Source organism: Muntiacus reevesi, chromosome 1, assembly GCF_963930625.1.
Source record: "Muntiacus reevesi chromosome 1, mMunRee1.1, whole genome shotgun sequence".
In the NCBI taxonomy this organism is placed as follows: Eukaryota; Metazoa; Chordata; class Mammalia; order Artiodactyla; family Cervidae; genus Muntiacus; species Muntiacus reevesi.
In genome coordinates, this window is record NC_089249.1 from 195942326 (window position 1) to 195954833 (window position 12508).

The 12508-nt window shown below is 58.4% G+C and overlaps 1 protein-coding gene across 1 annotated transcript; it reads left to right on the forward strand.

Annotated features, from left to right (window-relative positions):
- Positions 1–1521: 1521 nt before the first annotated feature.
- On the forward strand, positions 1522–11235 carry RAB11B (RAB11B, member RAS oncogene family). The gene is made up of 5 exons (XM_065917893.1): positions 1522–1687; positions 8039–8234; positions 9034–9227; positions 9594–9674; positions 10250–11235. Exons 1-5 carry the CDS (start codon positions 1648–1650, stop codon positions 10393–10395), a joined length of 657 nt encoding a protein of 218 aa, XP_065773965.1. The 5' UTR covers positions 1522–1647; the 3' UTR covers positions 10396–11235.
- Positions 11236–12508: the final 1273 nt, after the last annotated feature.

A 12508-nucleotide genomic window follows, 5' to 3' on the forward strand; every position in this document is an offset into this window, starting at 1 on the left:
ACAGGAAGACATCAGTTACAGACACGAACCAGAAGAGACGCACATCATGCTCCCAAACAGAAACTGCTACTACTTTACTAAAGTGGGAGAAAAGAAGACTTTCTTCCTGCCCAGCCAATGGAAACACAACTCAGCCAATCAAAAGCTGGCCTCACCTGAAGGCTTTCATTTTTCTGTTGTGCGTGACTTCTTTGTTCCACCCTATTTCTTATAAAAGTCTTCTATTTTATACAATCCTAAAGGAAATCAACCCACAATATTGATTGGAAGGACTGATGCTGAAGCTGAATCTCCAATACTTTGGCCACCTGATTTGAAGAGTCAGCTCATTGAAAAAGACACTGATGTGGGGAAAGATTGAAGGCAAGAGAAGAGGGAAACAGAGGATGCAATGGTTGGATGGCATCACTGACTCAATGGACATGACTTTGAGAAAACTCTGGGAGATGGTGAAGGACAGGGAAGTCTGGGGGTGCTGCAGCCCATGGGGTCACAAAAAGTCAGACACAACTGAGTGACTGAACAACTGGGAATTATCTCTGCTTGACAGATGAGATGCTGCTTGATTCATGAATCTTTTAGTAAAAGCAATAAGATCTTCACATTTACTCAGTTGAATTTTGTTTATTAACAGGATTGAGATGGAAATACATACTTTAATGTCAAGGGAAGATAAATAAATCCTCCTTATGGGGGAGAAGATGTGGAATAAAGCAGGATAAAGAGACAGAGAGGGGGGAAATGTCTGACATCCCAGATGTTGTTGTTTAGTCGCTCAGACCCCATGAACTGTAGCCTACCAGGTTTCTCTGTTCATGGGATTCTTCAGGCAAGAATACTAGAGTGGGTTGCCATTTCTTTCTCCAGATTCAAACCTGCGTCTCCTGCTTGGCAGAGGGATTCTGACATCCAGTAAGGATTTATAAATATTTGTTAAACAAAGACCCAGTGACTGACGGTCGGTGGTAGATTAAGTATCTGTTTAGGTCAATGATCTAGTTATACTCCAAGATTCCCTAAGGTTTCTTCCCTGTTAAACAGAGTGAGGAAACTGAGGCCAATGTAAGGATGGAAACTGCAACTCAGAAAGAAGGTGACCTCTAAGCAGAAAAGGTCCACACGCAGATGCCCGCCAGGAGCTGTCATTTACTGGGGCATCTAGGGTGGGAGTGGGCGTACCGCAGAGCAGCGCGCATTGACCTATGACGTCATCGGGACGTTAACTAGCGTAACACTACCTGGACGTAGCCCCATTTCCCTTCCCGGACAGGTCCTCTGGTGGCCCGGTACTATCAGAATCAAACCTCTCATTGGCTATTCGTCCTGTCAATCCGTTCCATTCTTCCAGTCTTCCGCCCCGCCTTCCAGAACTCGCTTCTGATAGGCTGGTGAGGCTGTCATTTTGGAAAGGTCCGCATTCCTTCCGCCTTTCTCCAGGAGACCGAGGGCGAAGAAGGTGGATCTCTGGAGGCGCCCACCCCGGAGGCTCTGCTTCCGTTTCTTATTGGCTGTCCTGGGTGCCGGTCTCTATACCACCCACCGCTGATTGGCCATTCGGCCGCCGCTCTGCGCGGCGCCGGCTCCGCCCCCGTCGGGTGTTTGTGGTGGGGCTGCGGAGTCGCCGATCCCGCCGGAAGCGCCAGGACAATGGGGACCCGGGACGACGAGTACGACTACCTATTCAAAGGTGCGGTCGGTGGGGCACAGACGGGCAAGCGGGCGGCGGCAGGCAGGAGGCGAGGCTGCGCTTCAGGCCTCTGGGCCTAGGCCGGAGCCCGAAGCTTGGGGCCCGGCAGGCTAGGCAGCCGGGAAGGCCAGTGCTGGCCGGTCTTGGTCAAGTTCGGGCCAGGGTGGGCGGCCATGCCAGGCCGGCTGCCCAGAAAGGCTTGGGGGCCCGGGATGCGCCGAGGCGGGGCCAGGGCCCAGAAGGGGGTGGGGCCCCGGGCAGTGGGAGAGGCCGTTAGGGGCGGGGCCTTCAGAGGGGCGGGGCCGGGCCGGCATTTGGCGGGCAGGGCTGGGTGGAGAGCTCCTTTCGTGTGGGGGCGGGGCCGTTAGAGGCGGTGCTAGGATGTGGTGGGCGTGTCCAAGGAATGGGCTGGGCGAATGGGGGCGGTGCTCTCACCTAGTGGGAGGGGCCTGTTTTGATTGGTGGCAGTGCCTCTGTAGGGTGTCTGGGATGGTAGGGGCGAACAATGGAGGTCAAGGTGTGTGGGGGGGGTGGCCAGTGGACCCTGGATTGGGAAGTGGAGTCGGAAATGCGTTGAGGGGCACCTGGAGTGGGGGTGTCAGTGTGTGTGCTAAACCCAGACCTGATGGTTAACTCTTAGAACTCTTAAGAGCGCTATCCAAGTACCTGCACTTTTCCAAGCACTTTACACACGTGAATTAATTGAAGCCCTCGCCACAACCCTGTGAAGTCGGTATTGTATTATCCAGCCTTTTTCTTTACGAACCTGGAAACAGGCACAATTTACGTGCTGGAGCAGGGTTTGAACCTAGACCACTTAAGCAGTGTATCTGGGGTTGTCAGATCTGAGTGTGGTTGTCAGACCTCCTCCTCCAACCTACCGAAGGATCTTCCTTGGCCAGGGAACAGAGGGCTCTAGGAGTCTCAAGTAAGACGTGGGCAGGTCAGGCAGCCATTGCTGGGCTGGCTTAGGGGTCACTGACTTTCCAGAGCCTTCTGTGCCAACCTAGGCTTTGGCCAGGTCCTGTGCCGCTGAGCTGTGCTCCCCGGCTGACACTGGCCATCCTTGAGAGCTAACTCCAGGCCCACTCGGGACTCCTTGCCATGCGACTTCCCATGCCAGCCTTTGGCATCTTTGCCTCGTTAGGGGAGCTTGACCATGGCTGGGAGTGTAGTGTGTCCATCACTATGTGTCTGTGGTATCATCCCTGGTTGAGTCTGGGGTTCTGGGGACCTTGGGGATATAGAAAGTGGGATCTCCACATGGTGAATGGTTTCTGGGCAGAGGGAGTGCCTGTGCCACTCTGTCACACAGCATTGTGGGCTCCAGGAGCTGCTTGCAAGCTCATAGGTTGCCAGCAGGTGAGGCTCTGTGGTCAGCAGGCATCTGACTCAGGTGCTGACTGAGCCCTAGGGGGTCTCACTTTAGAGGTGGAGAATGGACACTCTGTCAGGGCTTTGAGGGTGGGTGATGGGTGGCCTGGATGCCAGTCCTGCAGCAGATGGTGCCTATGTCTACCCAGCCTACCCCAGGGGGCTGCTCCCCAGGTGCTAACTGGCCCCCACCTGCATGTGTTACTGCTGGGGCAGGCCGGGGCAGGGGGCATTCCTCCCAGAGTCTCTTCTTTTTTAAATGTTTATTTATTTGGCTGCATCGGGACTTAGTTGCGGCACATGGGATCTAGTTCCCTGACCAAGGAACGAACCTTGGCCCCCTTGCATTGGGAACATGGAGTCTTAGCCACTAGACCACCAGGGAAATTCCCTCTCCCAGTGTTTCTGTGGTCCTTCCTCACTTGTTATTTGCAGGGCTGGTTTAGGAGTCACTGACTTTCTAGGGCCTTCTGTGCCAACCTAGGCTTTGACCAGGTCCTGTGCTGCTGAGCTGGTCTCCCCGGCTGACACCCTTGAGAGCTAACTCCAGGCCCACTCGGAACACAACCGTTTGCTGATGTAAATAATCTAGCTCCAAGTGTTTGCACGAGTCATCTTTTGTCCTTTGGTTTATTTCCTTGAAGTCTGTTCCCAGAAGTACAGTTACTGGGTCAGGGGCATTGGAACTGGGCTGTGCGCTTCCCAGGACCCATCTCCTGAGTCCTCTTTCTGGAGATACTTCAGGGACAACTGGCCCCAGGGGGCAGTGCCCGCACGCCCCACTGCCCTCTCCCCCTGCACTCCAGCAGGTGCCCTGCTGACCTTGAGCCGGGTCAGAAGTGACAGTCTAACCCACAAGGTCAGCGGTTCCCAGCCTGGTCATCTGAAACCTCACCTTCATGCTTAATACCTTGTCAGAGGACCCCTCTATTATTTTTTTACTATTATTTATTTTTGGCTGTGCTAGGTCTTCGTTGCTGTGCGGGCTTTTCTCTTGTTGCGGCAAGCGGGGGCTACTTTCTATGCAGTGGTGTGGGCTTCTCATTGCTATGGCTTCTCTCGTTGCAGAGCACAGACTCTAGGGTATGCGTGCTTCAGTAGTTTCGGCTCCCAGGCTCAATAATTGTGGCACACAGGCTTAGCTGCCCTGTGGCACGAGGGATCATCCTGGACCAGGGATCAAACCTGTGTCTCCTGCACTGGCAGGCGATTCTTTACTACTGAGACACCAGGGAAGAGCCCCCCCCCCCCCAATTAACTTTTAATATTTGCTTTTAAATCCACTCAGTTAAATAGGAAAAGGAAATTCTCACTCTGGGAAATAAGGAAGGAAGACAGCAGGCAGGCGAGCTGCCACCATCACATCACTGGCCATAAATATGGCGAGTGGACAGAAATGTGAACACGCTGCGTCCCACAGGCCCTCCTGCGACCCCATGGGCTGCAGAGGGTCAGGCCTGGGCAGTAGAGAGCTGTCCAGGACACAGCTGTGCCGGAGGGGTTGACAAGGATCCACTTTCTCACCACACAGCTCCCCGGCCCTGCCGCCTGGTAGGGGGAGCCCTTCCCGAGTGGAGGGGTTTGTGATCCTCCTATCCCCCATCCTGTGCCCAGCCTCCCCCAGGCTTCAGTCACCTTTCCCCGGCCCTGCCCTGGGCATGGAGGGGCCACACCGCTCACTCGGGACACTGGCTGCCCTTTGCCCAGCCCTCCCAGCACCAATGTGGTTTTCTGGAAGCCACATCACAGGTTGGCTCCCCTGACCTCCTGGTCAAGGCCAACAGATCCCCCTGGGGATTTTCCCACATGCTTCTCCTTTTCCTCTGGGCTCATCCCTCCCACCCCCAGAAGTGAGTTTGTTTATTTGTATCTAATTATAGATCCTCACTTTTATCCTGCTAACATTTTATCCTTTTCAGCCAAGGGCCATTTCCCCAGCCTGCTCGTCAGTCCCCCCACGGGTGCCCCTGACCTCTCCTCCGATGGACCAGGCGGTGAGGTCCCCAGGAAGAGCATCTGTGACCCCTGATCGGCCTGGAGCGGGCAGGGGGTGGGGGCAGCACCCCTGATAGCCATTCAATGGCCTGAGTGTCAGAAGCTGGACTCTAGATGTGCTGCACTGTCGTGGGCCAGGGCAGGGGACCAAGGGTTTCCAAGAGGTGCCAGCTCTTTGTTTTTGCCAGCGGTGCTTGCCTGCTTGGCCAGCCAAGTGGTGTGCCCCAGGGGCCCATGTCCCGGCCAGTGATGCCACCAACTTCTGGGGAAATGCTGGGGGCCATGTCCTCAAGGGCTCTTTCTTCCCGAGACAACAGATGACTTGTATTTTGGACAATGCCATCCTCATTCCACAGCCTGCACACAGGACTGGCCTGGCCACCGCCCCACCAGCCAGTTCTGCACTGGGCACTGCATGCCAGGGACCTAGGGGGCAGCCTTGCCTTCCCGCCATTTGTCTGGGCTGTGGCTGGTGGCCCTTGTGTGGCTCTGGCCTCCACTGTTCTCACTGCATGACCTTGGGCCAGGGGACTTGGTCACTCTGGGTTAAGCGTCCCCAGCTGTACATGCTCATGTGAGCATCTGTCCCTGGGGTGGCCCTGCGAACTCCATAACAAGGCCCTTAGGGCGGGGCCTGGCCTGGGGGCTCAAGAGATTGTTGGCTGGGCCAGAGCGGACCCCATGTGGCGAATGGGGCCCCCAGGCTGGACAGATGGACAGGGCTGGGAAGACAGAGAGAGGGTAGGGGGAATACAGGGCCAGACCCAAAGGGACCTTCTTCCTCCTCATTTCCTGTTCTGTTCCTGAGGACATAAGAACTGTGTGCAAACCTTCCTGGCTTTGGGAAGGAGGTCAGGGGTTGGGGGTGTGGACAGTGGCCCCCCTGGCCTGGCTAGGAGCCCTTGGCCCTCAGGCTCATGGTCACTGACCTCCGTCCACCATTCTCTGAAGTCAGCTTGGCATTCTTGTGTCCATTGCCCACGGTGTGAGGAGAGGACACTGGCATTGTCATCAGTGGCTTGGCCACGTGGTAGCTTGAGAGGAGAGGAGGTGCCTGAACCCAGGGGTTTTGAAGGATGAATAGGAGTTCACCAGCTATGCTAGGGGGTCAGGATACCCCAGATGGTGGGAGAGGAGAAGGCTAAACCCAGACCCCTGAGCTCAGCCCCTTGGGAAGCCTGGGTTCACATTCTGCTGAACCACTCTTCAACTGGATGGCCCCATGCAAATGGATGCCCCTGTCTGTACCTCAGTTTCTCATCTGTAAAATGGGTCATGTGATGTATCTATGAGGTGATGGCACATCAAGAGCTTTCTTAGCACAGAACATTCTTCTTGTTCTTGTTATTCTTGGCTCTGATGTGGCCAGTCCAGAGAGGGTACTGAGACCTGGGAGCTGCCTGACCTAACCCTCCTTACTTATAGCCCAAGGATGGTGACCTGGGCATCTCCCAGTAGGGGAAAGGTGAGCCTGGGAAGCTCCACCAGCCCCTTTGGCATTTGTTCATCCAGTAGGTATTAATCAAGTGTGTCCTGTACCCCAGCACCACACCAGGTCCTGGGGATGCAACAGGAAACCAGATTGTCCAAGATGGCTATCCTCGAGGCAGTGACAAAAAAATCATTAAATGAAAGCTGGCAAGTGTGGTGGGGTGGAAGCTATGGAGGAAAGGCAGGGAAGGGGACTGGGGAGTGACGTTTTAAGAGAATGGCAGGGATTGGCCTCCTTGATCAAGTGCCACCTGAGGGGCCACACAGAGGAAATGAGAGCAGGAACCAGGTGCGTACCTGGGGAAGAAACTTCCAGGTAAAGGGTAGTATCATGAGGAGGCCCACGTGTCTGGAACAGAGTGAGTGAGGGGGAAAAAGAGGGGAGGTGAGGGCAGGGAGGGGACGGGGCAGGTCATGCAGGGCCCTGTGGGCTCCGGACTTTGGAGGTGGGAGCCCTATGAGCGGGTGGAAGCTGAGGGGAACCCACTCCGGGTGCTCACAGGCGCCCTCTGGCGGCTTAAACATAGGAGCGGCTGTCTGAGGTCGGGGAGCCGCGAAGCGGTAAGCAGCAGCAGGAATCAGGGCACACACACATAAAATTTCTCATCAAGGAAAACTTTTCGCTGGGGTCTTGAGCGACCATGTCCGCAGCCCCTGGGGTGCCAGAGCCTAAGACCAACGCTTGGGCGTCCCTGTGGTTTCCAACTGGAGCATCTAGAAAGAGACGCTGTTTCTTCTGCACTGCATGCACACTGTGAACTCACTGACACGACTCCCCGGGACTATATTCTGGGTCTGAGCGCAGCCCCTCCTGGCCTTTCCACCCCAGAGCCTGGAGCGGCTGGGCCCCCAGAGGCAGTGCTTCCACAGGTGGGGACAGGAAGCACGATAAAGGGAAGAGTGGAGAGAGACTCGGGCGTTTTCTGCCCTGCTCTGCCCTCGCGGCTCAGGCAGGCTCTTGTTCCGGCGTGCCTGCAGGGTGCTCTGGCCCCCCCTCCCCCCCGCCAGCCTGTCCTAGGGTACGAGATGTTGGCTGAGTTCTGATCCCAGGCATTCCCGTGACCCTCTCCCTGAGGTGCTCCTGTTACTGTCTTCCTGTGGAAAAGGCAGCCCAGAGAGGTTAAGTGACCTGCCGAGGTCACCAGTCCTGAGGCTTTCTCAGGCATGCCCTGACTTCCCAGGTCACCAGGGAAGCTTGGGGTTGGGGACCGTCGAGGTTTGCGACTCCCCAGGCTGCCTTCCGCCCAGTGCCTGGGGCCCCTCTGGGGCAGCCCTGCTCTGAAGGACCCTGTTCATGTCGTACCTTGGGCGAGGGGCCCAGGACAGCACTGACTCTCCTCCGTCTGACTCTGCCATGGGTCTGCAGCACCCTGGGGGTGCTGTGCAGGCCCTGTGGGTGGACGTGGGCAGCGTGTGGGGTCTTGGCTCTGGGGCACTGCCCACTTCTGGCCCAGGGAGCCTCACTCAGGCCCCTCCCCACCCTCCCCCCAGTGGTGCTCATCGGGGACTCGGGCGTGGGGAAGAGCAACCTGCTGTCCCGCTTCACCCGCAACGAGTTCAACCTGGAGAGCAAGAGCACCATCGGCGTGGAGTTCGCCACCCGCAGCATCCAGGTGGACGGCAAGACCATCAAGGCGCAGATCTGGGACACTGCTGGCCAGGAGCGCTACCGCGCCATCACCTCGGCGTGAGCAGTGGGGCCGGGGAGAGGGGGATCGTGAACACAACCCCGAGAGCAGGAGGCGCAGGGTGGAGGGGCAAGATCCCTGGGAGCTGTGGGACCTGCTAGAAGGCTGGTGCCCAGTCTTGGCCATGCTGTGACCCCCAGGTGGGCACGCCCCACAGCCCCTCTGACCCCGGGTCCTGTTGAGGTATTGCCGTGTCGCTGGGCACTGGCTGCATGGTGAAGGCTGTCATCATTGATCTTGGCTTGGGCCACTCTCCTCTGCCTGCTCCCCAACCTGTCTGCACAGCCCGCCATCAGTGCTCACACCAGGCCCCACTCCATCCTGGCCTCCCGGTGGCCACCCAGCCATCATGACCCCCTCGGGCTGCCTCTTCCCTGACCCTTCCAACTCCCATCAGCCACTTACTGCCTCCTGGATTCCTTTCACTGAGGCTGGGTCCCCCTCCTCTGCTCCTTGATCTCTCAGGCTGAATGCCTGTCCATCCGTCTCCTTGGTGCCCCGGACAGGACGGGCCACAGCGGGCACTAGAGCTTCTTCCCTTTCCCTATGTGGTGGTGGTCTCCTTTTAGTGGCTGACCCCAGGAGTGTCTTCTGATCCCAGACCCCCAGCTCCCTCCTCAGGCCTCCCCATTCCTAAGCTGAATCTGGGGGTTGGAGTTGGGGTCTCAGGACATGCACCTCTCTCTCGAGGCCATGTTGGTCACCCCTCAGGCTAAAGAGCCGCTGCCCACGGAGCCTGGGAAGCCCCCTCAGGCACTGGCTCAGCTCACGCCTGGCCTCGCCCCTCCATCCTCACAGGTACTACCGTGGCGCAGTGGGCGCCTTGCTGGTGTATGACATCGCCAAGCACCTGACGTACGAGAACGTGGAGCGCTGGCTGAAGGAGCTGCGGGACCACGCGGACAGCAACATCGTCATCATGCTGGTGGGCAACAAGAGCGACCTGCGCCACCTGCGGGCTGTGCCCACCGACGAGGCCCGCGCCTTCGCAGGCAAGTGCCCGCCGGACCTGAGGGGTGGCCAGATGGCGGCTGGGGGGGTCACTCTGGGTCATCCACTCCGGCTGGGGCCTCAAGGGGCCATGCTCCTGAGAGCCGGACTCTGACTGAAGCGTCAGAGGAGCATCTGGAAGGCAGGCAAGGCAGTTGGCCCACACCGGGTGCGTCTTCTGTGCCTGTGGCCACAGAGCCAGCCTCCCCTCCCTGAGAGTAAGTATCCTGTCCTACCCCTTTGGCCCCCGACCTTCATCTCCTGGGCCAGGTGAGTGGGCAGCCAGGCAGGGTCCCTAGAAGAGGGTAGGGGTGCCCCCCACCCCACCCCCACCAGCTGACTCACCTGGGCCATATCCTCTCTTCCAGAAAAGAACAACTTGTCCTTCATTGAGACCTCAGCCCTGGATTCCACCAACGTGGAGGAAGCGTTCAAGAACATCCTCACAGGTGGTCACAGGCCCAGCTGGGGTCCCAGAGGGTGGGCCTGGGCAGGGCCCCAGCCACCCTGGTCACATGCTCCAGAGCACAGCCCCCAAACCTTCTTTCGTGAAAACCACTGTTCAGTCTGGACATGGGGATAGACAGGGCCTGCTCCACAGCATGAGGCCAGGTCCCACTCGTGTGTCACTCAGAATGCAGGGACCCTCCTGCAGGTGGGCCCTGGGTAGCTTCACTAGAGAACAGCCTGCAGGGGCAGTTGGGGAGGCATGTGGCCTCAGGGACTCAGAGCCCCCAGGCTTCTCGAAATTTCTCCTTTGGAAAAGAAGGCCTCTGATCTTACAGAACCGAGTGGCCCTGGCTGGGTAGTACATCTGCAGACAGGTGTGGGTCCTTCTGTTCCCGGGTACACAGCTAGCCTTGGAGATTGGGGGAACCTTCGGGAGCCCATTAGGGGGCGCCCAGGGCACAGTGGGAGCCTTTGGGAGGGATTTCAACTCAGCATCTGGAGGGCTGCCTGGAGGAAGTGACATCCAGAAGAGTACTGCGGCCTCACCCGGTGCTTCCCTCCCCCCACCCCGTAGAAATCTATCGCATCGTGTCACAGAAGCAGATTGCGGACCGCGCAGCACACGACGAGTCCCCCGGAAACAATGTTGTGGACATCAGCGTGCCGCCCACCACCGACGGACAGAAACCCAACAAGCTGCAGTGCTGCCAGAACCTGTGACCGCCCCGCGCCTATTCCGAGCGTGCGTGCACGTCCCGGCCCTCCGCCCCCCTCACTGCCCCGCCCCCACCCTCCCGCCCCTCTGACTGGCTCCCGCCCTCCCCTCGAGCTCCGCACGAAGAACCAAACCAAGGAAAGCTAGGAGCCCCTGGCTGCTGCACCTGCTCTCCTTGGGTTCCAGTGGGCCTCTCATCTCTGCGGGGCGGGGAGGGTGGTAGGAGGAAGGGCGCGGTCCAGAGGCCAGGAGGATGAGCAGCAGCTCCTCCAGTTTTCCACGGCTGCCTCGGGGGAGCGATCGCCGCCCTCCCTCTCTGGTGGGTTCCCACCCAGAACCCCACTCCCGGCTGATTCAGTCGGACGAGCAAGGCGCCGGGGGCCGGGCAGGCGGACACTCTTGGCTCTCAACCTCCTGCTCGCCCACGCACAGCCGGCACCGCGCACGCCTTCAACCTCTCCCGCGCGTGCGCGACTCAAGCTCCTGCCTGTAGATTTATGCTGGGAGAAGCCCCTCTCCCCACCTCCCCCTCCTTTTTGCACGCAGCTCGCTCTCCAGCCTTCACCCCATCCCGTGCCCCCCTCTCTGTCTTGTCTCCCCGTCTGGTCAGGAACCTGTTTGCAAGTGAAGCAATATCTCCGTGTTTTGTATATACAACCGCTCTTGTAGCCTTTGGTTTTTTGTTATTGTAGAGAAACACAGATTCTTTATACACTTTGTAAGATTTACGCCAAACCCTAGCTCTCGATCTCTTATTCTCCCTGTGGCCCCTGCACTGTTGCCCGGATGCCTCGTTTCTCTCGCCCGGTTACTAAAATGTATAATTCGAACTTCCTGTACAGAAACCTGCCGCTGCGCCTTTGTCTTCTTTTTCTCCGCCAGGCGGCGCTCCTGAGCTTGAGATCGCCCTGCAGGCGCCCACTGCCCACGACAGAGCAGAGCCCACGGTGGTCCTGGGGTGGGTGAGGGTGTGGTTTGGGTGGACCCTCTTCCTGCCGCCCCGAGACAGGGAGGGAGGAAAGGCTGGGGGTTGGGCAGTTAGACTCCCCGGCACTAGGACTGCCAGCCCTAAGACCTGAGGGTGTGAGGGGTGGACTGTGTCCACTTCTCCCCGTTCTCAGCCCCCAGGTTGGGATTCACTGCTGACATTCTACCGCCCACCTGGCCTCCTCCTCAGCTGTCACCTTGCTCGATGTCAGCTCCACCCCAGCTCACCCCATCCTAGACCAACCTCTGAGGAGTGACCACTGGGGGGGACACCCGTGACAGGGGAGGGGCGGGGGGCGCTAACAGTTCCTCTGGGTCTCCTCAGGGCGCAGCTTCTGCCCTTGGCCCGTGTGGGCAGGACTGGCCTGAGGGACACTTCTCACTGTGGAGGGGGCAGAGCAATGAATGCCCTGTCCCGCCCTGATCACGAGACCGTGTTTGTGTGTGTGTCTGTGTCTTTGTCTGTGTCCCCCACCCCATCACCTGAGTGCCGGCAGCTGTTCTAGAAGCTCCAGCCTCTGGCAGAAGCCAGATGTGCCCTTGAGCCCTAGGAGAGCCACCAGAGTGGGTGTGGGGGGTGGCACGCTCTCCAGGCTCTGACTGCCCTGCCAGGAGGGATGGACAGACCCTGACACATCTCTCCTGGAAGAGCTTAGAGCCCAGAGCCGCAGGGGTGTTCTGACAGGACAGGTGGAGTCAGGGTGTGTGGTCCAGGGGGCCAAGGCCAGTGAGAGAACTGGGGGTCCTGTGGGACTGCACACTCCAGAGCCGAACACACAGCCCCCAGGGGGTGCTGACTCCCCTGGGTTTGGACAGGGCAGGGCGTGGAGAAGATGGATGGTGTCAAGAGGGCTCAGGAGGGCCAGGTAGTGATGAGGCACCAGAAGGGCATCAGGCGGTCAGAAGATGAAACCTGGGAGTTCCCCGGCAGTACAGTGGTCAGGATTCCTTGCTTCCACTGCAGGGGGGCACAGATTTGATTCCTAGTCAGGGAACTAAGATGCTGCCCTTGCAAGCAGCGTCCCCACCCCACCCCCCAAAAATCAAGTCTTTCTGGAGCCTCTGTGATTACCCAGGCCTGGGGCACATACCTGAGAAAAAGAATATGTGTCCCTGTGCTCTTGGGGGGGT